General features: G+C 41.0%; 1 protein-coding gene across 1 annotated transcript in view; it reads right to left on the minus strand.

Annotated features, from left to right (window-relative positions):
- NUDT13 (nudix hydrolase 13) overlaps positions 1-22,701 on the minus strand; it is a 680,399-nt gene that overhangs the window by 339,394 nt on the left and 318,304 nt on the right. Inside the window, exon 4 of the mRNA XM_044056109.1 lies at positions 13,454-13,561. Coding sequence (XP_043912044.1) covers positions 13,454-13,561 — 108 coding nt within the window. The remainder of the gene's footprint in view (positions 1-13,453; positions 13,562-22,701) is intronic.

Here is a 22,701-nt window from a genome sequence, read left to right on the forward strand (position 1 = left end):
TCAAGCTCAATGCCAAAAAGTGCATTGTCATCCCCTTTGGTAAAACCTATGTACCCATGAACTACTACATAGACAGCAGTCTACTTAACACTGAAAGTACGATAAGAGACCTTGGGATCCAGGTGGACAGTAGTCTGTCCTTTGATTGTCACATTGCCAGAGTAGTCAGGAAGTCCTTCTACGTGGCACACCTCATCATAAAAAAGTTCTCATCAAGGAAAAAAGAGGTCACTGTTCCCCTCTACTCAACGCTCATTAGACCCATTATAGAGTACAATGCCCCTTTTGGAATGGACCTCACAAGACATCTGCAGCAGCTGGAAAGGCAACAGAAGTACCTCACAAAGAGGATTACTGGCCTCAAACAGATACCCTACACTCACCGTCTCAAAAAACACCAGCTTTACTCCGTAGCATATCACCTACTCCGAGGTGATCTCTGCCTAACATATAAAGCTATGTCAAACCCAGAGCTGTTGGACATGCTACACCTAAAGAAATCCCAATCCCTCCGAGCTACACGCTCTAGGGACCTAAACCTTGTCACCACAATAAACAGGACATGCTGGAGGGATAGATTCCTGTCCCAGAGACTTCCCATACTCTGGAACAGGCTACCCATCTATGTCAAGCAAAGTTCTTCATTAGCACTCTTAAAGAAAAATCTTGATGAGTGGATGGGAAATAGGAAATACACCCCGGGGATCACTTCTGTGTCTCTGCTCGACAACGGCACAGGAAAATAATTTTCTTGGGTGGCGTAAGCCAGGGAACCTTGTTGGCTAGGCTTACGTAGGCCCTCAGGCCGATAGCCTAGTACCTACCTATGAACCTAAGTATTGTTAAAAACTCTCCCAGCTAAATGTTAATCCCTATGTAATGGATAGTAAATTGGCTTACAAACTGAACCCAAAAAGTTAGGGAGGGCTGCTCCACCTCTTCCAAGAGACCTGCCAACAGCAGTATACCCCATGGCTCTGCCCTTGGACAAATCCTTTCTGTCATTTACTTCTCAGAGGTCCAAGCCAAGGTTAAGAGGCTTGTGGCTGACCACATTGTAAACAAGGTACCATTATTAGCTATCCAGAGGTCACCAAAATCCACCAAGAGGTCTTCCCCCATAAAAATATCTAGTATCAAAACCATGGACTAATCTAAATGCCAAAAGATGCATAACAGTATGGTTTGGCAAGCACAATGTCCCCTACAACTACAACATTGATAACACGCCCTGAAAACCAATCAAGTGGTTAGGAACCTGAAAGCCTCTGGTGACAGCAATCTAGACTGTGATCATCATGTATCCACTAATGTAAAAAAGTAATTTTTCATTGTGCAGCTTATTAGTATGGGTATAGTGGTGTCCAGGCCTAGAGATGTGATCATTCCACTGTATTCGGTGTTTATTAGGCTAATCACTGAGAATTAGTAAAATAAAAATAAAAAAAATGCCACCAAACCTGTACAAAACAGTAACACTTGACAAACTTTATTAACAGAAAAAGACTTAGCACTTTCAAAAGCACTTAATCTTTTTCTGTTAATAAATTTTGTCAAGTGTTACCGTTCTGTAGAGGTTTGGTGGCATTTTTTATTTTTATTTTACTAGTTTTGAGTTTCCGCTCTTTTGGGTGTTCTTTTCTGTTATTTTTAATCACTGAGAATAATGGCCCTTTGGAATGTTCCTAGCTAAAGTCCTGACACAACTTGAATGCCCGCAGGATTTTCTCACCAGAAAATCAAGGGCTTAAATCATAAGAACCTCAATGATTGTCTTAAAGCCTTGTCCCTACTCTCGGTATCATGCAACCTGTTGAGGGGTAACCAGATTCTGTCCTCCCAGAACTACTCCACATCCAAAAGTCCAATGGTGGCATAAACGCAGACTCAAGATATTTTAATCTGTTCTGCAACATAAACAGATACGTATTACAGAGAACTTTAATTCCTTTGAATTGTCTTCTTCTGCACATAAAGCAAAGTATTTTTCTTACTCTATATTCAAATGTAATCTGGATGAGTGGATAAGAAACTGCTAATTCATCCCCAGAAGTAGCACCCTTGTCCTTTACCAAAAGGAATTACATAATTCCCAATTGTGCTGGGTTATTTCATATTTAAATTACAAGGGAAAAAACTTCATGGGAATGCATGAATTGTCTTCTAAATATCCTCTAGGGTCAATGGTATTGTAAGAACCTACAAACCTATGTGAATGTGTGTGTGCCTGGAAGGTTGCTGTAGGAAGGTAAGAGAGGAGGCAGATTACTGGTATGTATTTGTGTAATGGGTGGGGGGGGGTTCTCCCATGCTTCAACACACACCTAAACTAAAGAGCAAATCCTGCAGCATTGGGTCGATGGAGAACACTAGCACCAGGGATAACTTTAGATCAGCATGCCTTAATGACATTTAGAGGCAGGTGGGGGGGATACCACTAGATACCAGGAAATAACACTTTCATCTTGTGCCTTAAAGGCACTTACACCAAACAATGATAGTGGGAACCACTACCCAACAAGGACAACTCTGAAGATGTGGGCTGGGGTGAGCACTACTCACCAGGGATTACAATTGCATCTTGTGTCTTAATGGCACTTACTCAAACTTGGGTCTGGGGGAACACTAGGCATCAGGAATAGTCTATATAGCATGCCTTTAAGGCACTTAATTAAAAAACATAGAGCAGGGAACCACTATTCACCAAGTATTCTTATAAGCAGTATCCCTTAAAGGCAATAAAAAGGATTCCAACCCTGGACCCTCCAACCTCCCACAGAGGATATTAGTCTTCTACACCACCACTAGACACCAGGAATGTAATGTTCATAGGCTGGTACTAGGCTATCGGCCCTAGGGCCTATACAAGCCCAGCCATAACAATTCCCTGGCTATTTCTTCCCACGCTATTTACTTCCCTGGACCCCTGTCTAGCAGGGCGACTGACATGATCCCTGGGGTGAATTTCCTTTCTCCCATCCAGTCATCAAGGTTCCTTTTGAAGAGGGCCAAAGAGGTGCTCTGCTTGACATGTATGGGCAGTCTATTCCAGAGTCTGGGGAGTCTCTGGGTCAGGAACCTATCCCTCCAGCATGTTTTACTTATTGTGATGACAAGGTTTAGATCCCTGGAGCGTGTGGCTATGAGGGATTGGGATTTCTTTAAGTGTAGCATGTCCAACAGCTTTGGGTTTGACATGGCCTTGAATGTTAAGCAGAGATCGCCTCAGAGTAGACGATATGCAACAGAGTATAGCTTGAGTTTTTTAAGGTGGTCAGCATAGGGCATCTGCTTTAGGCCTGTGATTCTTTCAGTGAGGTATTTCTGCGGCCTTTCCAGTTGTTGCTGATGTCTTGAGAGGTACATACCAAATGGGGCGTTGTATTCTATAATGGGTCTAATGAGGGATGAGAGATGAAAAGCCCTTAGTGATGAGATGTGCCACATAGAAGGGTTTCCTGACTGTTGTGGCGATGTGGTTATTGAAGGTGAGACCACTGTCCCCCTGTGTCCCTTAGTCTCTTATCACACTTTCGGTGTTTAGTGTACTTCCACCTATGTGGTAATTCATGGGTACATGTTTTTTCCCAGAGGGGATAACTATACATTTCTTGGCATTGAGCTTGAGCCCATGGCTCTGGCACCAAGCATCTGTTTCTGTAAGACCCTTTTGTAGATTATCAACATCATTTGGGGATTCAATAATGGCTCCCAGTTTGCAGTCATCTGTTAGCCAGAGTCCGTTAGTGTTGTACTTCAGAGAAGTAGATGCCAAACAAGAGCGGTCCCAGGACTGAACCCTGAGGTTCTCCACTTGTCACTTGTCTGGAGCTGGATTTGGAGTCAGCTACTTTTACAGTGTGTGTTCTGTCAGTAAGCCAGTTGGCAACCCATCGAGTGACGTAGTGATTAATGCCCAGCTTAGTAAGTTTATCTATGATTCCAGAGTGGGGGATGGTGTCAAAGGCCTTGGCGAGGTCCATATAAGCTGTGTGGACTGCCTTACCCTCGTACACGGCTCTGGAGACTGATTTTAACAATAAATAAGACATAAAAAGGTAAATCACAAAAGGTGGGAAAAGCCTTACAACCCTGCACCCTTGCCACAGGAAGCAGCAGCATTAACCCGCTACATTAACTGTGGAGTCAGTGCAGTAAGTTTTTTTTTAAAACATATAGCAAAATCTTGGGCGTTATTCAATGTCCACAACAATTTGTGAGTTACAAGGGACAGGGAACATAAAACACACCACACAGAGCAACAAATCTAGACAAAGCCAAAAAATTATGTTGGGATAATGGCACACAATAAGGGTGGATTTTAATTATTTTGCTAACAAACTTGAAAAGTTTGCACTAGCATGCATTTAATAGTATGAAGTGTGAAACTGTAATGTCTGGCATTAATGACTGACAATAACCATTTGTGATTTACCATGGGAGGAAGAAAGGAGACACTGGGGAATGCTCTGACAACACAGAGACAGGTATGGTGTGTTTGTGTGAGAAAGAGTACAGGCCCTTCTACTCATTCACTAATACAGTAAAGTGCTAATTTGCACTTGCGATAGTAAACAGTGCTTCAGAAACATGCAAATTAGCAGTTAATGAAGTCTTTCCTCATTGCGGTTAATAGGCCACTAAATTACAAACTACCAAATTGCAGAAACAGGGCCTTTTTTACACAGCCCTTAACAAGAGTGCTAGGGTTCTTTCTGAATCCCACAGACTGTGTGTGTGTTGAATAAGAATTTTTTAAACAAGTCAAAGGCACAGCAATAGGAATGACAATGGCTGCAGCCTTTGCTAATTTTCTACTTGCATACTGGGAGCTCTTGTTACATAAAAATGAATGGGTTCATTATATCAAACTTTACAAAAGATGCACTGCTCATTTATTTGTAATTTGACTTGCTACTCCTGAGTGATTCCAGCTGTTATAATCAGTCTCATGTCTTTCATTTTACTTATACATACCAGCTGTATCTATTAATTATTTAGGTAATGGTAAGGAAATGACAGAAGACCTACTAGTTGTTGTTGTGTCTTTCGTCTTTTCCCCGGTTAGGGGTTGCCACAGCGGAACTCCGGTCCGCTAATGATTGGCAGTTGATTTTTACGTGCTGAGTTGCCAGCCCTAACGCACAACCTTCAAAGAAGGTACGCCCATTCACACGTCTCCACACAGAAGACGCTCTAGCTGAGAGTCGAACCGGTCAGCGTCTTACTGTGAGGCGACAACGCTACCGCAGTACCACCATCGCGGGACAGAAGACCTACTTGATTGGAGAAAATATATATGGCAGTTGAGGCTGAATGGATGTAAGGAACCTAGTTTAAATAATACATACAATTTTGAAGTATGCATAAAAAATGAGAAAGTTAATGCATTGGAGTGGGTAATCACATGATAAATCATATGCTTTATTTAAAGAAAATGGGGATATATGATGTGTTTGGCACAGTCAGATGAAGTCTTGATGATGATTTACTGTGGAATCACTTTTGGTTTTGGAATAGTCTTTCTATGGGTTATACATATTTTCTTCTATTTAGAAAATAAGTTAACCTGGAACTCGTATGATTAACCCTTGAGTCAAGAATGTTTAGAAAATACATGATTGGTTTAATAACTACTTACATTTTGTATAATTGTCATACTTTCAATATGATGAACAATGGTGAACAACATTGTAAAAAATGTCTTTTGATTAGTGTGTCCAGGTTACCTACTGATTATAAGGTAACATTAGTTGAATTACATATAGTGGTTAGAATGTTAACACAGGCTATGATATGGAACTACTGATTATTTTAATAAATGGCATATATACAATGTCAAATTCAAAAATAAACCCCTGTGGTGGAACCTAAATATAAACAGACTCTAATAAATCAGAAAAACTTATGGCATTCAATAATAAATGTAACTCTCAAAATGCCAGAAATGATCTTGCTATACTAAACAAGGAATTATTGACTCTGGTCAATTCAGCCAATGGAAGATATAAGATAAAATAGCCACTCAGACAAAGGATAACCACAAAGCCTTCTTTAATTCTTCTAAAAATGTTGGAAATAATGCCTGGCACTGTGCAAATAATAAATGATATCACATACTCAGACCCTCAGACCAAGAGAACACTGCCAATCTATTAGTATACAAATTTAGCTCAAATTTCACCCCCAGCATCCCTCTTATAGTCACAGAGCACACACCCACAAGTACACCTTCCAAGTTTCCCAATAACAAATTCTCAATGTGCTACCTAAGGCCAAGAACACTACATCCATGGAGTCAAGTAAAATAGAAGGCTGCCTGTTGGTCAGTCCAAAACAAGAGCTGTCTGACCTCAGACAGAAGCAGTTCAGTATCAGCCTCAAACCAGGATTTGTGCCAGAGGAACTAGAGGATAACAGCAATCACTCCCTCATACAAAGATGGAGCTTCAACAGACCCAGGTAATTACTGACAAGAAGACTGATCAATCTCATCTATATGGCCATGGAAAGGATCCCTGTGGAATTAATACATAAGGATATAGGTAACCTACAGACTCTTGACCAAACCCAGTTCACATTTATCAAAGACAGATCATGCCAAATTAACCTGGTTAACTTGTTCAAAGAATTTACTGAAGCGATGGAAAAGGGTAAACCAATGCACACTGCATATCAAGATCTTTCAAAGCTATTCCACTCCATCCCACCCACAGGTATCGGAGATAAACTCTCCTGGCTAAATGTCAACCCCCATGTAACTCATTGGATATCAGACTGGATCACAAACCCTCCCCCCAGGAAAATAGGGTGGGTGGGTGGCTCTACCTCCTCCAAAAGACCACTCACTACTAGTGTACCCCAGGGTTCAGTCCTTGAGCCACTTCTCTTTCAAGTGTACTTCTCAAAGGTTAAAGCTAATGTTAAGGGTATGTAGCTGACCACGTTTGCAGATGACTGCAAATTCAGTGCCTTCGTAAATTTCCCAGGGGACACCAACATCCCCTAAGAAAGTCTGTCCCAAAAAATAGCCTGTGTCAAATCCATGGGCTAAAACTAAATTCCCAGAAGTGTATAACTGTACCCTTTTGCAAGCATGACTTCCCTTGTAAATACACATCCTTGAAAACTGGTTCCACAGTTAAAGATTGGGAGCTTAAGTTGACAATAGACTTTCCTTTAATCGCCACACACCCACTGTTGTAAGGAAGGCTTTCTTCATTGCACAGCTTACATCTGAAGGTACTCTGTCCAAGTCCAGGAATGTAACTGCTCCACTGCACTCTGCACTCACTGGAAGGAGTATAATGCCACTTTTGGTATATACCTATCCAAACACTTGCCACAAATGGAATGAGCATAATGCTTTCTCACTAAAAAAAGAAATATCTAAAGCCTAAATACTAGAAACTATGCAGACCATCTCAAAGCCTTGTCCCTCTTCTCAATATCATAAGACTATTGACAGGTAACCATTGCCTTGTATATAAAGCTATAATGAACTCTATTCTGTCAGTGGATTCGCAAGTCATATGCCATCATAAACACCTTCTCAAGGGATCCCAATCTCTTCTGCAAAACAAACAGTAGTAGTACATACATATGATCTTATATTATTGATAAAACTCTATTATATATCACTTTTTAATCAGACAAGCACTTGGTACAAATAATGTGACTGCCATCCCTATTAACTCTAGTGAACTTTCTCAAACTTTACCTGTGAAAGTCTCTATGTGGTTATAATCTCTCAAATACTTTCTGATAGAATTTATGATGAACATTTACATATTATTAAAAATAAATATAAACAAAAAACTTTTTTTTAAAAACACAGCATCAACTGCCCTGGTTTTAAGAATTGTTTTCTTACTGTACACATTCGTAACGAGGAAAAGCCAAAAGAAGAAGAACAACATCACATTCATACTTGGTTGTAGAGGTGGTAACCGTGACACTCTGCTGGAGTACAATGAATTATTATAGCAGTTAAAACTTCAAAAGAAGATAATCACCCCCACCTCAATGAGAACTTTAATAGCAAATGTGTCTTAAAGATCAGGGTCGTTAAATGATCAAAATGCTTTTCTTTAGTCTACTTTAGCTTTCCATTTCTGTGTAACAGTAGCTTCAGGTATTCTCTTTGATGTGCCAGTTTCACTTGTTTTCATGCTTATTATTTATAGATCATTCTAATGAAAATGGGCATCCGCCTCACCCATACAATATATGTTTTATTACTTTAATGCTAATATTTTACAATATGTTCAGTGAACTTAACTGTTTGCTTGTGATGCTTATTACCCCGTTTTTATAGATTTCTTGATATGGAGCTTTCAATCTGTCTTCTCACAGCTGCTGTCCTGTCTGTGTAGTGATTACTGTAAATATTTTACTGGCAGATACTTTGTAATTACATGCTATGGTAAACATATTTAAACATTGGACTCTAAATACAACATGTTCTGAAAAATCCTAATCTGGATAAAAGCACTAAATATATTAAAACAATCTGTGTGCGCCTGTCTCATGTGGCATTTCTTGTTTTTGAAAAAAAATCTGGGTGATATGAGGTTCACAACAAGTAGACAACAAAGTCACCAGACAGTTTCACCAATTGCTGGTATAGCAAAAAAAATAGGAAAATATCAATCCTGTGCAAAAATTAATAAATCGGGTCCAAACTAAATGTCATACTTTAATAAGAGAGAGTGATTCAAGCTCCAGCTATCGACCGTGGGAAGGTACACTAAAATCAGGGCAGACAAAAAACAGGATCCAGTGATAGCTTCATAGGTAAGTACTAGGCTATCTGCCGAATGGCATTCATAAGCCTAGCCAGAGTGTATTGGCTTTCACCACCCCCTTAGATTAGTTCCCTGTAGCTCTGACCAGTAGAGTCATTAGTTCTCTGCGCTTCTGTCCAGCAGAGCCACTGCAGTGATCCCCGGGGTATATTTTCTGTTTCCCATCCACCCGTCAAGGTTTCTCTTGAAGAGTGCTAGTGAGGAGCTCTGCCTGATGGATACTGGAATCTTGTTCCAAAGCATGGGGAGTCTGGGTCAGGATTCTATTCCTCCAGCACGTCCTATTTATCGTTGTGGTAAGGTTTATATTCCTAGAGCATGTGGCACTCAGGGATTTGTTTTTTTTTAGGTGGAGCATATCCATCACTTCTGGGTTGGACATGGCCTTGTATGTCAAAACCAAAGGAACTATATACGAGTTCAAAAACTCCCAATTCATACCAATTGTAGCATCCTTTCAGTGACTTTGTTTTAATAAGCTATGGAAATCTTGTCAATCTCAGGGTAAAATAAAAAAAAAAAAGGAGAAATGATGTCATTAAAAATCAAAGAAATCTCTTTGAAGTAGGGATTGAGGAATGTAGGATCCAAGTGAAAACCCCACTGTTACTAAAAGCTCAATTATGAAAAGTTTGCTAGGTACAAAACAGCATTTAGCATTGATCAGAATGACACTGAGAAGTATTCTGGTATCCACAAGTCCGACCCCAAAATGGGCTCAGTGCTAAAAGAGTGACTCTGGACTGGTGCCTAGAGAGAAGGCCCTCCTTGGTGCCAATCTGCTCAATACCAAATTGGCACCAAAAACAGGCATTAACAATCTAAGCACTAAACTTGGGGAGAGAAGGTCAAAGGTTAGGATGGGATTGTAATATGGAAATTATGACGCAAGTATAGTTTTGCATCTGACACCGACACTGAAGTTAAGCAGGGTAAAAGGTAAACAGACTGAGTTAATCCCAACAGCCATAAAACCACAAATGACACTGAAACCAGACAGTACTGGTGACAGGATCCATGCAGAAATGTTCTGTTTAATTCGGAATGTGGATAAAGTGTACTTAAGTGTTAAGTTAGCAAAAATAACTGCAAACCAAAAAGTCAAGACTTGTACATTTCCTTATGCTGCTCAAACGAAGTAAGACATGACAACAAAAAAAAATGAAGCCAAAACCTGTCTCGTGAGAGGGTAAAACAGCTAACTAGTTTTGTTCGACTTGTAACCAAATACAAGGAGTCATGTACAGTTAAATGTCAACCTGTACAGCTCTAACAAGACAGAGGAGACATTTCTCAAGGAAGAAAAACATTTAGGAAATAAAAATGGTCTGGTATTACACGTTACCAGCAGAGTCCAAGAACTAGACTAAGAACATGACTACAAGTGGCGCTACACAGTCTAAGATGATGAAGATATGACCACATACAACAATGAAGAACAAGGTCAAGCGAGACAGTCAAACAGAAAATAAATGTCTTACACTCAGAACAAAATACAGACAGCCCACTGCACATCAAAGACACCAACCATTACAAACTTAATACAGCCTAATGGAATACCTGTTGGAAGAAATGCCAGACATGAACACGTGCAATTACCAATGACTGAAAAAATGCATTTCTGAACAAAACTGTCATTCAGACACTTGCATACGTCTGGTAAATCCCCATAATTTAAGTACAAACTATGATAAGAGATGCCTCCTAAGAATCCAAAAGTTAATAGACATATTCTAAGAAAGAAAGAGAATGTGCCAGTTTAAGACATACATAAAAGTCTAAAAGGAATACAGTACTAGGAGAAGAAAGACTAAAATACAGAATTATAATTGTAAAACCAAGGATTGAGCAACCAGGAGGTAATGTAACTGAAAAAAATAGAATTCTGTCAATATACTCACAAAATAATAACAAAATAACAATATATTTTCTAATTAAAAAGTAGCCTGAAATAGATGTAGATGCAACTGCACTGATGCATGGAAAAAGTGATCTAGAGAAGGGTCATTCTGCACAAATAATTATGGGAAAAGGGAAGGAATTAGATTAGGTGGACTGTGAAAATTTTAGATGCCAAACCGGAGACATAGAAATACTGGATGATGAACCAGTCCCCACCTCCACATCCTACCTTCTTTCCTAGGGCATACATCCCCTAATCTAGCTAATCTGACTTCTGACTATCATAAACTACACAGTATTAAATACCATTAATAAAATACAATTAATAGCAAGAAAAAGTCCACAATGAGATAATAATTTAACTGAGCTTTGGAGAAGGCTGAACAATGACAGACTACCGATGAGCAAAAACAACTGTGACAAAAAAGATCTAAAACAGTGCAGGCAAAGTTACATTTTATAAAGGGAAAGTCCTGACATGCCTAAGGAAACTGTGCTCACCTGGCCAGGAGGGGGGAATGAACTAAGCATTAGGCTAGATGTCAGGTTTTCTGTGGCTGAAGTCTCCACTGTGAGGACTACTGCCAACAGTAATCTATATGAAGCACCCCTAATAATGATTTTGATACCCATTTTACCCTTGTCAGGGTCATGAGACAACAGAAATGTATTCTAGGAATCAACAGATTCAAGGAAGAGAATGAATCTTGGATAGGACACAAGTTAGTCAAAGGACACACACACACACACACACACACACACACACACACACACACACACACACACACACACACACACACACACACACACACACACCTACAGGTAACTTGAAGGGCTACTACTTACCTACCTACTTGTCTGTAGGATATGGGAGGAAACTGAAGCATCCTGCAAAAACCTCTGGGGACAAAGTGAATGTGCAGACTTTCCACAAGAAGCACCACATTGAGGAACTGAGCTGAAGAACCATGTGCTACTCTGGTAACCCCCACCAAAAAATAAATATATATATATATATATATATATATATATATATATATACATATATATATATATATATATATATATATATATATATATATATATATATATATATACACACACACACAAACACGTGTGTGTGTGTGTGTGTGTGTGTGTGTGTGTGTATATATATATATATATATATATATATATATATATATATGTATGAACAGTAAAAAACAAAGCAGGAGGTAGCAGCCAGTAGGAATAGAGTAGAAATTAGGGAACTAGAATGGATTATAAGGCTACGAGCTAACATTGGGGGAGGCCTGAATGACAAAATTAATATTAAACCCATTCTTCTAAATAGAGATTTAAAGATATAGTAGGTAGTACCCCCTCCCCCTCAACCTTTTCTACTTTTTTATACTTTTATATTGTATGTATTAAGTTGTATGATGTGATATGCTGTTTCTATTGTGAAGCTGTTTTTAATTTTAAGCTTTTAAAATTGTTCACACTAGGTATAAAACTTTTTATACTAGGTATATGGTTTTAATGATTAAGTGGGTAGATGATGGCAGTGATAAGCTTGGTATAAATGCTGTGTTTTACTGTTCTTTGATTGTCTGATGAAGTAGCTGGTGCCACGAAAGCGCTCACCTCTTTTACTAATAAAGCTGTTATTCTGCATAGCTGTGGCTGCTACCTCCTGCTTTGTTTTTTACTTATCATTTCATTGTTGTTGGAGGTAACTCTTGCCAGCACCATTTGGTTTTTACTGCAGATATATATATATATATATATATATATATGTGTGTGTGTGTGTATGTGTGCATAAACACGCACATGTATTTCATCTCAAAACACATACACATACACACTACCCCCATACATAGGTATAAAGTTGAAATAAGCAATTTATTCACAACTGAAAACCACACCTATAAGAATAACAGTAAAATATTTTAACAACATTTCAAGAACTAACTAAATCACTAAGATGTGTAATCTTCTAAAATGCCAACATGTATGTTTGGTCTCACCCAAGACTATTTCTCCAGTTTATTTTACTTATTTGGATAAGCTTCAACTTCCCTGTGACCCTGAAAAGAAAGGATTGAATACGAGATAATAAACAAATGAATACATTCTAAAAATCTACTCTGCATTAATAACAATGCTCTAGAATACTTAAATATACTAGTAACACAAAACTATAGCAACATGTAATACCCATTCAACAGTATCCTATCCTGTTTACAAACTGGCCATCACCAAGTGATGTATATGTCAGAGAATGCAAGGTACTGAGGCCCACCACCAGGTCAGCAGGAAAGTCTATCCTTAGTGGTTCATAGCACTCAGATAAGAAGGGGGACAGCAGGGTCACAGTGGCAGAATCTATTGTGGTCCGTCTGGTGACATGCAGCCTCTGCCTTCCAGAAGATAACCTTCCATTCCCTTGGATCTGCTACTGACTACATTATATGCAACAGGCTATTAAGTAATCATGTTGTACACAGGTGAACAGCAGTGCAACAAAGACACAATTCAGCACTATGTACACTACTAAAAGGTAAAATTCTTAAAAAGAAAAAAACTTCCTAATGTCCAAAGCAAGCAAATTTCTTCCAAATGAAAAAAACTACCATGGGTTTGTACAATAGTCACCATCACTAAACTAAGCCTGAATAAATATTTACATCATGGTTGAATGGAACCATTAAGAATTTATATGTCAATTACAATACTGTTGAGTAGAGACTTAAAATTCATACCTAGATCAAGGGCAAACTGAGCAACTTCCCTTTCTGAACAGTCAATAAGTACCGAATCTTCTAATTTCATTTCCTGTTGTCCCATCTTTTCTAGGATTGTATTTACCTCTAAAGTGAAAGATAAAAAGGAAATTTAGAAAACAGTAGTTAAGCAAAAAAATTAATATTTCTTTAAGCTGTCTGCAATGAACTCAGAATGAACTACAGTTTTGTGAGCAACTCAACACAGCATTAGACGCCCAAGTGTGGGATTACTGCAGCATGAAAGTACAGTTGTGTAAAATCTTATCATTACAGTACATGTCCTTGCCTTCACTGCTACATTACTTTTAATATATGGGGATTCCCTGCTGGGGAAGCCCGACGTCTGGCCAGTCTACCAAAGACATTTGTTGCTCTAAAGGTACCCCGAACGTCACCCAAATGCTCCTTGTGTAGCATAGGGCATAAAGGTGACATTCAGGCCTACCACAGTCAGAACTGAGTGCCACACAAGAAACACCAGTCCAAAGAATCCAAGAGGTAATCTGTACATCCAGGAAGGCAAAGGGCTAGGGGGAAGGAGGGCGAGAGTGAATACTGCAGCAGTGAAGGCAAGGACATCTACCGTTATGGTAAGATTTTACACAACTGTACTATGTCCTTTTCTCTGCTGCAGTAAGCTTAACATAGGGGAGAGCGCCAAACCTCAACAGGAAACTAGGGAGAAAGAAGAAGCAGAAGAGGCCCCTAAAAAGCCATAAAGAACATCACTAGCAAAAACAGCCCTAGCTCTACAGATAGTACCCAACTTGTAGTGCTTGGTAAGGGTATGTAGAAAACTCCAGGTAGCTGCTCAAGAGTAGAATTTGTATCTAAGCCCTTGACAAAAGCACCAGAAGAAGCCACAGCTCTAGTAGAATGAGCCTTGACTGAAGAGGGAAAGCTTTTGCCATGAAAAATGCAATAAAAACAAACAGCCTTAGCAATCCAAGAAAAAATAGTTTGCTAGGACGCAGCAAGTCCTAAAATTCTAGGATGAAAAGAAACAAATAACTGATCAGATTTTCTAATAGCCACAGTCTTATCCAAATAAACCTTGAGTCACCTATGTATATCCAAAGTACGCAGCACCCTCTCACTATCAGTTTGTGGAGAGGGGATAAAAATAGGCAGATTAAACTGATTAAGTGACAGTTTATTAACCACTTTAGGCATACAAGAAGAGTTAATGCGCAAGGACACTGTCCTCATGGAAAATCACAAAAGGAGGACAAGCCATAAGGGCATGTAACACTCAGACACCCGTCTGGCAGATGTAAGAGTAAACAAAAGAACAATCTCCCATGAACAATGTTGCAAGGAAGCTGAAGCAGCAGGCTCAAAAGGAGGCTGAGGCAACTTCTCCAAAACAAAATTAAAATCCCAGGGAGGAGAACAGGATTCCTGGGAGGTCTAACATTAAGAATGCCTTTAAGCAATTATTTCACCTCAAATCTAGAAGTGAAAGGAGGACAAAAAAGCAGACAAGCACAGACAGCTGATAAGTGGGCCTTAATAAAGGAATATACCAAACCAGCATTGAGCAGCACACACAAATAAGAGAGAACCAAAGGGACATCTACAGTAAGTGGGTCCAGGTTACGAGAGAGAGACCAAATAGAAGACCTCTTCCATTTGGATAACTAGGATTTCTTGTAGTAGGTTTCCTGGCTTCCTGCAGGAGTTGCAGCACGTCCTCAGAAAAAAGGTGTCTATGAAGAATCAAAATCCTATCACCCACAGTGTCAGTTGAAGAATGGACAAGTAGGGGTGGATGACAAATCCTTGTCTTGTGAGAGTAGATCTACCCTGTGAGGCAACTTGTGATGATTACCCCTGGCTAAATGCAGAAGAAAAGGGAACCAGTGGTGTCTCAGCCAAAAGGGAGTCACCAACAAGATTTTGGGAGCATCCTGTTGAACTTTGAACAGGGCTTTCAGAATGTGAGGAAGGGGAGGGAATGCATAAAGAAACATCCCCTTCCAGGAAAATGATACGGTGTCCACCTTCCATACCTGGCATTTCCTGGCATTAATGAACATGTAGCTTTAAAACTAGCTCTTAAAGCACAACCGCACATCTACTGACATTAAGAGACATTTAATGTAGTTGAACGTACGATTGGGATTTCACATTCATTGGGATGACTAAGAGCTATTTTAGTAATGTTTTTTAGATATATTTTTACAGATGTGTAATTATGATGATTTTTTTATTAGAAAGTGTATTTTTTGTAAATATGTTTATTATGTAGATGAATGGAAGTTGAGATGACGACATGCATTTTCATTGCTAACATTTTTGATTGGGTAGAACAAGCTTAAATGGGTGAGTTTAATGTTTTAATTACATCTGATGAAGTGGTCAGTGAACAGTGAATCGCTCACTTATGTAATTTTGTTTAGTTTCTGGTTATTAAATTTTGAGAAAGTTTGTATGCAGCCGTGGTGATCAGACTCTTCTTTTTAGTCTTTACACCACCTTGAGAGACCCTGGAGAGAAAAGAGGATGAAAGGCCTGAAGAGCCAGCAAAAGAGCTCTCATCTCTTTGACACTGATGTGCTTCTTCCGCTGAGGAGACTACCACACCCCCTGAACTTTTAGTGAGTCAAATGTCGTCCCCGTTTCCCATGTCTGAAGCATCTGTGAACAATTCCTGAGAAGGAATAGGGAAAAGGGATCCCTGGATTCAGATTCCACCCCCCAACACAAAGCATGAAACACATACTTCACAAAACCAGTGTGCCATGCAATCACAGCCCTTAAGGCAAAATAACATACCCAACATACTAGTAAATAGGTGACTCTATAGTCAGGCACACTGACGTCCCATTCACTAGGTTGAATAAGGAGAATATTACTGTTAGCTGCCTGTCGGGCGCCAGGATCCGCCACATAACACAAGCACTCGGGTCACTACAGAACAAGTACAAATATGACTCTGTCATTGTCCATGTCGGTGTGAATGACCTGAGCCATACCTCTCTGGACTACATGGAAAGAGACATGGAAGAGGTCTCTGATCATGCAGCCCAGGCCGGTATGACCCTGACCCTGAATAGCATCCTGCCCTCGCCTAGAATGAAACCACGGTATAAAGAAAAAATTCTCAATTTCAACAATTGGCTAAGTTTCTAGTGTCATTCAAAGGGGATCCAGTGTCTGTTTGCCTGGGATGTCATGCTTGGCAAGCCACGCTGCTTCACTAGAGACGGCTTGCACCTGTCACCCCTAGACTTTTGAATACTGGCCAAGGCTCTTGCCACCCCCATAGTGCCTTTTTTAGGCAAGGCTCAAAAGACAAACCCACCGCCATAAATAGCACAAGTAAAAAAAAAACTGAGGGTAATGCTACTCAATGCCAGAAGTCTGAACCTCATAATGCACGCACTCGAGGCACTCCTCAGTATGGAGAAAATCGATATATGTGCAGTAACAGAAACCTGGTTTAAGGCTCCAGAGAGCACCCTAGCACTACCAGGCTACAAATCATACCATACATTTCGGCCACAGAACCCAAACCAAAATACAAAAGGTGGGGGCATATCCATATTCATCAAGGATACCCACACCTCCAGGTTAGTGGCACAGCACGATGCTTCAGAGATCATCCACGTGCAACTAACAATGGGCAAAACTGCAATTCAAATTGTAGCTTGCTACAGATCACCCACCATGTCCTAGGACTCCCATTCCGCACTTCTGGAAACACTGGGAAACATAAAGGTCCTACCAAACACCCTAATATTGGGTAATTTCAATTACCCAAACATTAACTGGGAGAACTACTCAAGTACTAACTCCCTTGCCCAACATTTCCTAGAATTTATAAACTCAAATGCCCTGGTTCAACTGGTCAACACTCCCACCAGAGGTGACGACATATTGGACCTGGTCATCACCAACATGGGCGACCGGTGTTCCACACCGGAGGTCAACCCCTCACTGGTTAGTTCTGACCATAAACAAAATCACTCTGGATATCCACATTCCGCCCCCACCCCCGGACAAGAAAACCACAGTGAAAAACTTTTCAAAAGCAAACTTCACGTTACTTAAGACCAAGGTGGAAAGTTTCAAAGCCCCCATGCTGAAGGATAACACTGTCCAAGCTGCAAAATCCTTTACTAATGCATTCTACGGGCACATACAAGAATGGATGGATTATGCCATTCCAATCAAAAACAAGACTCACTACTCCAAGAAAAGGAAACCAGTCTGGTGGACTCCTGTCATAAACAAGCTATACAATAGATGGAGGAAACTAGTACAGAAAAGAGTAAAATCCCAAGAAGGGAAGACATCGCTGATCAGTATCAGCAAGAAACTGCGATCCCTCATAAAATCATCCAAGGCAAGCTTTGAAAGAAAAATTGCCAAGGACTCCAAAGATAACCACAAGGCATTCTTTAGCTATGTCAAAAATCTAAGTGGCAATGTTCAGATCTGCTTGGAGTTCGTGCAGAATGGCACAAAATATACTGAACCGACCAATATCGTCAACGTCCTGGCATACAGGTTCAGTGCAAACTTCACCCCCAAGAGGGCCCATAACCATACCAGAAGAATGTAGAGTCCCTGAAATCACAGACACTCAGGTTAAAACAGCCCTCTCCAAAGCCAAAAACACAGCATCAATGGGACTGGACGGTATCCCAGGCTGCGTCCTACACGAGCTCAAAGATGAACTAACCCTCACCTAAACACACTGTTCAAACTCAGCCTCTCCACAGGCTACGTACCCATAGAGTGGCGCACAGCAGCGGTTATTCTGCTCCACAAAGGTGGAACCACAACAGACCCCAGGAACTATCGCCCTAGAAGCCTGACTAGCTTGGTCTGCAAGCCTATGGAGCGCATCATCATGGAACTCATTAACAGGGACATTGGGAACCTCCAAACACTGGACCCTACCCAGTTCGGCTTTGTTAAGGACAGATCATGCCTCCTAAACCTGGTGGACTTCTTTGAGACAGTTACCAAGGCTATAGATGAGGGAAGGGTGGTACACACAGCCTACCTAGACCTCGCAAAGCCCTTCGACACCATTACCCATTCTGGTATTATAGACAAGCTCACCAGCCTGAACATAAACCCCTACGTCACAAGATGGGTTGCCAACTGACTCACGGACAGAACCCACATGGTGAGAGTTGCGGGAGCTAGGTCTGACTCTAAATCGGTTACAAGTGGAGTTCCCCAGGGCTCAGTCCTAGGACCCCTCCTGTTCGGCATATACTTCTCAGAGGTACAGGCAAGCACAGGAGGACTATGGCTGACCAAGTTCACAGATGACTGCAAACTAGGGGCTATAATTGACTCTCCGGCTGACACAGACATCCTCCAAAAGGGTCTCACTGAGACGGATACCTGGTGTCAAAATCATGGCCTCAAGCTAAATGCCAAAAAGTGCATAGTCATCCCATTTGGAAAAAACAAAGTAACCACAAACTACCACATAGGTGGTAGCCTCCTAAATACGGAAGACGTAATAAGGGATCTGGGGACCCAAGTAGATAGTAATCTCACCTTTCATAATCACATTGCCAAAGTGGTTAGAAAATCCTTCTAGATGGCCCACCTAATCACAAAAGGGTTCGCATCCAGATCAAAAGAGGTCATTGTGCCACTCTACTCATCAATCATCAGACCCATCATAGAGTACAACGCCCCATTTGGGATGTACCTTACAAGACACCTGCAACAACTGGGAAGACCACAGAAGTACCTCACCAATAGGATCACTGGCCTCAAACAGATGCCCTCTGCAGCTCGACTGAAGAAATTACAGCTGTACTTGGTTGCATACCGCCTACTCAGAGGTGATCTCTGCCTGACATACAAGGCCATGTCCAACCCAGAATTGATGGACATGCTCCACCTACAGAAAACCTTATCCCCGCGAGCCACACGCTCTAGGGATCTAAACCTCACCACAACAATAAATAGGACATGCTGGAGGGATAGATTCCTGTCCCAGAGACTTCCCATGCTTTGGAACAAGATCCCAATCTACATTAGGCAGAGCTCCTCGCTAACACTCTTCAAAAGAAATCTTGACAAGTGGATGGGAAACAAAGTTTACTTCGGGGATCACTTCAGTGGCTCTGCTGGACAGAGGAACAGGGAACTAATATAAGGGGGCGGCAAAATCCAACACATTCTGGCTAGGCTTATAAATGCCTTCGGGCAGATAGCCTAGTACCTACCTATGAACCTATATGAATCCACCAGTGAAGTTCCTGTCTGAGACAAGGAAGGAGAGGAACTACAAAGTCTAGAGGATGTGCATGTTGAAGTTGCACTGACCTCAGAAACCACTAAAACTTTCTCAAGTGAAGTTTGGCCAGAGGGAGCATCAGAATGGTGGATGTTATGAAACCCAGATGTCTCAGAAACTCCCTGATAGTAACGGAAGCCAGAGGAAGAAGAGTGTGAAAGAAAGAAATGAGAGTTAAGGCCTTTGGAGAGGTCAGGGAAGCTAGCATTGGCATAGTCTGAATCCTGCAACTCAGAAAAACATGAGCCTGAGAAAAAGTCAGAGGAGACTTTTTGAAATTTAAAGTGAACCCTAGACTCTAAAGAAGGGAAATGGCAAAATGAAGATTTTGCAAAAGGGTCTCTGGAGTGGATGCCTGAATCAACAGGTCATCCAAGTAAGGAAATATCTGTATCCCTTGAAGCCTCCAAAAAGCAATCACAGGAGCAAGGCATTTGGTGAACACCCTTGGAGCAGCAGAAAGGCCAAAGGGCAAAGCACAGAACTGAAAATGCTAGGAAGAAACAAAGAAATGCAAAAACCTCCTGAAAAGAGGATGGATCGGAATATGGAGATAAGCATCCTTGAGGATCCAGAGACACCTTATAAGGCTGAGGGAGCAAGAGAGAAAAAACAAAATATGAAGGGACAACATCCAAAATGAAGGCACTTTTAGAAAAGTGTTTAGATAAGATAGGTCTACAATAGGTCTCCAAGTACCCTCTTTCCAGGGCACTAGAAACAGTCTGGAGTAGAACCCTTTCCCTGGCTGGGACACAGGCACATCCTGAATAGTTCCCTGAGTCAAGAAATTTTGAAAAGCCTCTGAGAAAAAGGGAAGTTGTCCCCTAGGAAACTGAGGCATGCCCATAAAAGGAAGACATGATTTCATTACCATGAAGTACCCCTGATGAATGGTTGACAGAACGCAAGAATCCTAAGTGATCTGAAGCTAAACAGAAAGAGAAAGGTAAAGAGAAAGAGGAGTGTGTCTGGGAAGGGATGGATAGTCATGCAGCACCTGGTTTGTCTAAATGGGTGGCTTCAGAGTCCCTGAAAACTGAGGAGCCTTAGCAGGCGGAGCCCGTTTGACACTCTTGTTACCTGAAGTAGAAGGGAGGGATTGCCTATGAACTAAGGCAGGCTTAGTGGTGTGGTTTCTCTGAAATTTAGGCACAGGAGAAAGAAACACATCTTTAAGCTGCTGTAAGGCCTTAACCTTATCCTGAAGGGACTTAAACAAACCAGCAGCAGCTTTCCCAAAACAAAAGCCAGAAGAGCGTCCATCAACTTGGGCTTAATACCATCAAGTGGAGGTTGAAACCTAAGCCATGAATACCTCCTCATCACTGAACTAAAAACAGCAGCCCCAGAAGAGGCATTTGCTGCATCACAGCTACATTTAATAAAATGACGACTGACTTCAGAGGAAGTCCCTAGCAAGGAAAGAACAGAAGTTTTACCCTGACTATGGAAAATCAGAAATAAGTTGACAGGCCTGTGAAAGAAAGTACAGTTGTGTACACTTACCATAAATGTAGATGTTCAAGTGTATTTACTGTTGCGGTCATTACATTTGGGTAATCTGCTGGCAGGTTGCCCTCAGTCGGCCTGATTAACAAAGTCTTGGGTCATGCGTCGGTTGCTGTCCCTTCTTCCATAACGTCAGGTCGTCAGGGGAATAAAACATGCAGCCGATGACATTTTCATCAGTTTTTCTTGCCCCAGATGTCAAGTGCCCCTCAAATGGGGAGCAAAAAAAAAAAATATATATATATATATATATATATATATATGCATGTAATTTAGAACACAAAAAATATACTGCCAAATAAAAGCAAATACAACAAAAAGGCTTTTGAGCATAGTAACAGAAAGAAGAGGTATAAAAGAGAAAAGTAGGAGGCTGGCGGGTGGGTAATCAGGACTGCAACAGTGAATACACTCGAACATCTCCATTTATGGTAAGTATACACAACTGTACTATGTTCTTCGTGTTTCACTGTTGCAGTTATTACATTTGGGTAGAATCCCAAAGCTATGGTTGGGAGGATGGAATTATACAGCATTAGGACCAGCTATAAGGCCCTGCAGGACAGTAGTGGCAAAGCCTGCTCTGGATTTAGAGAATAAAGGTAAATGGTAATGCTTGGTGAACGTATGAACTGAGCTCCAGGTAGCAGCTTCAAGAATGTTTCTGGTAGGAACCCCTCTGAGAAAGGCTGCAGAAGTAGATGCAGCCCTGGTAGAATGGGATCTGATCCCCTTGGGGACAGGTTTACCATGATGCATGTAGCAGAAATGAATACAGTGGCTTATCCATTTTGAAACAGTCTGCTTTGAAATAGCCTCTCCCTCTGCCCCTGCAGCAAATGCCACCAGTAGTTGCTCAGATTTTCTTAGAGATTTTGTCCTGTTCAAGTAGAATCTTAGTTGTCTGTGTACATCCAATGAATGCAAAATCCTCTCCCCCTTGTTCTGTGGATTTGGGAAAAAAGTTGGCAGATGAATGGTCTCATTAAGAGCCAAACTAGACACCACTTTAGGCATAAAGGATGGATTGGTCCTGAGCGCTACCCTGTCCGGGTAGAAAATAATAAAAGGCTCCATTGCCATGACAGCCTGTAGTTCTGAAATCCTTCTAGCTGAAGTGACTGCTAAAAGAAAAGCTGTCTTCCAAGAGAGAAATTTTATGTCCGCAATAGCAGCCGGCTCAAAAGGAGGTAGGGTGAGCTTTTCAAACACAAAATTGAGGTCCCATGCAGGAGTTGGTGATCTCCTGGGAGGTCTTAAATTTTTGGCCCCTCTGAGGTATTGCTTTAGCAGGGGATGAGAAAAGAGGGGAGGCTCTGTGTTGTAATGAGCTGAAATGGCAGAGGCATGGAATTTTATTTAAGAGAAAGATAGTCCCTTGTGAAGCATCTCGGTTAAATATTGCAGAATCTGAGGAATATTGGGCATTGCTGTG

The sequence above is a fragment of the Protopterus annectens genome, chromosome 14.part0, assembly GCF_019279795.1.
Source record: "Protopterus annectens isolate FY-2018-M chromosome 14.part0, PAN1.0, whole genome shotgun sequence".
NCBI classification, from domain to species: domain Eukaryota; kingdom Metazoa; phylum Chordata; order Ceratodontiformes; family Protopteridae; genus Protopterus; species Protopterus annectens.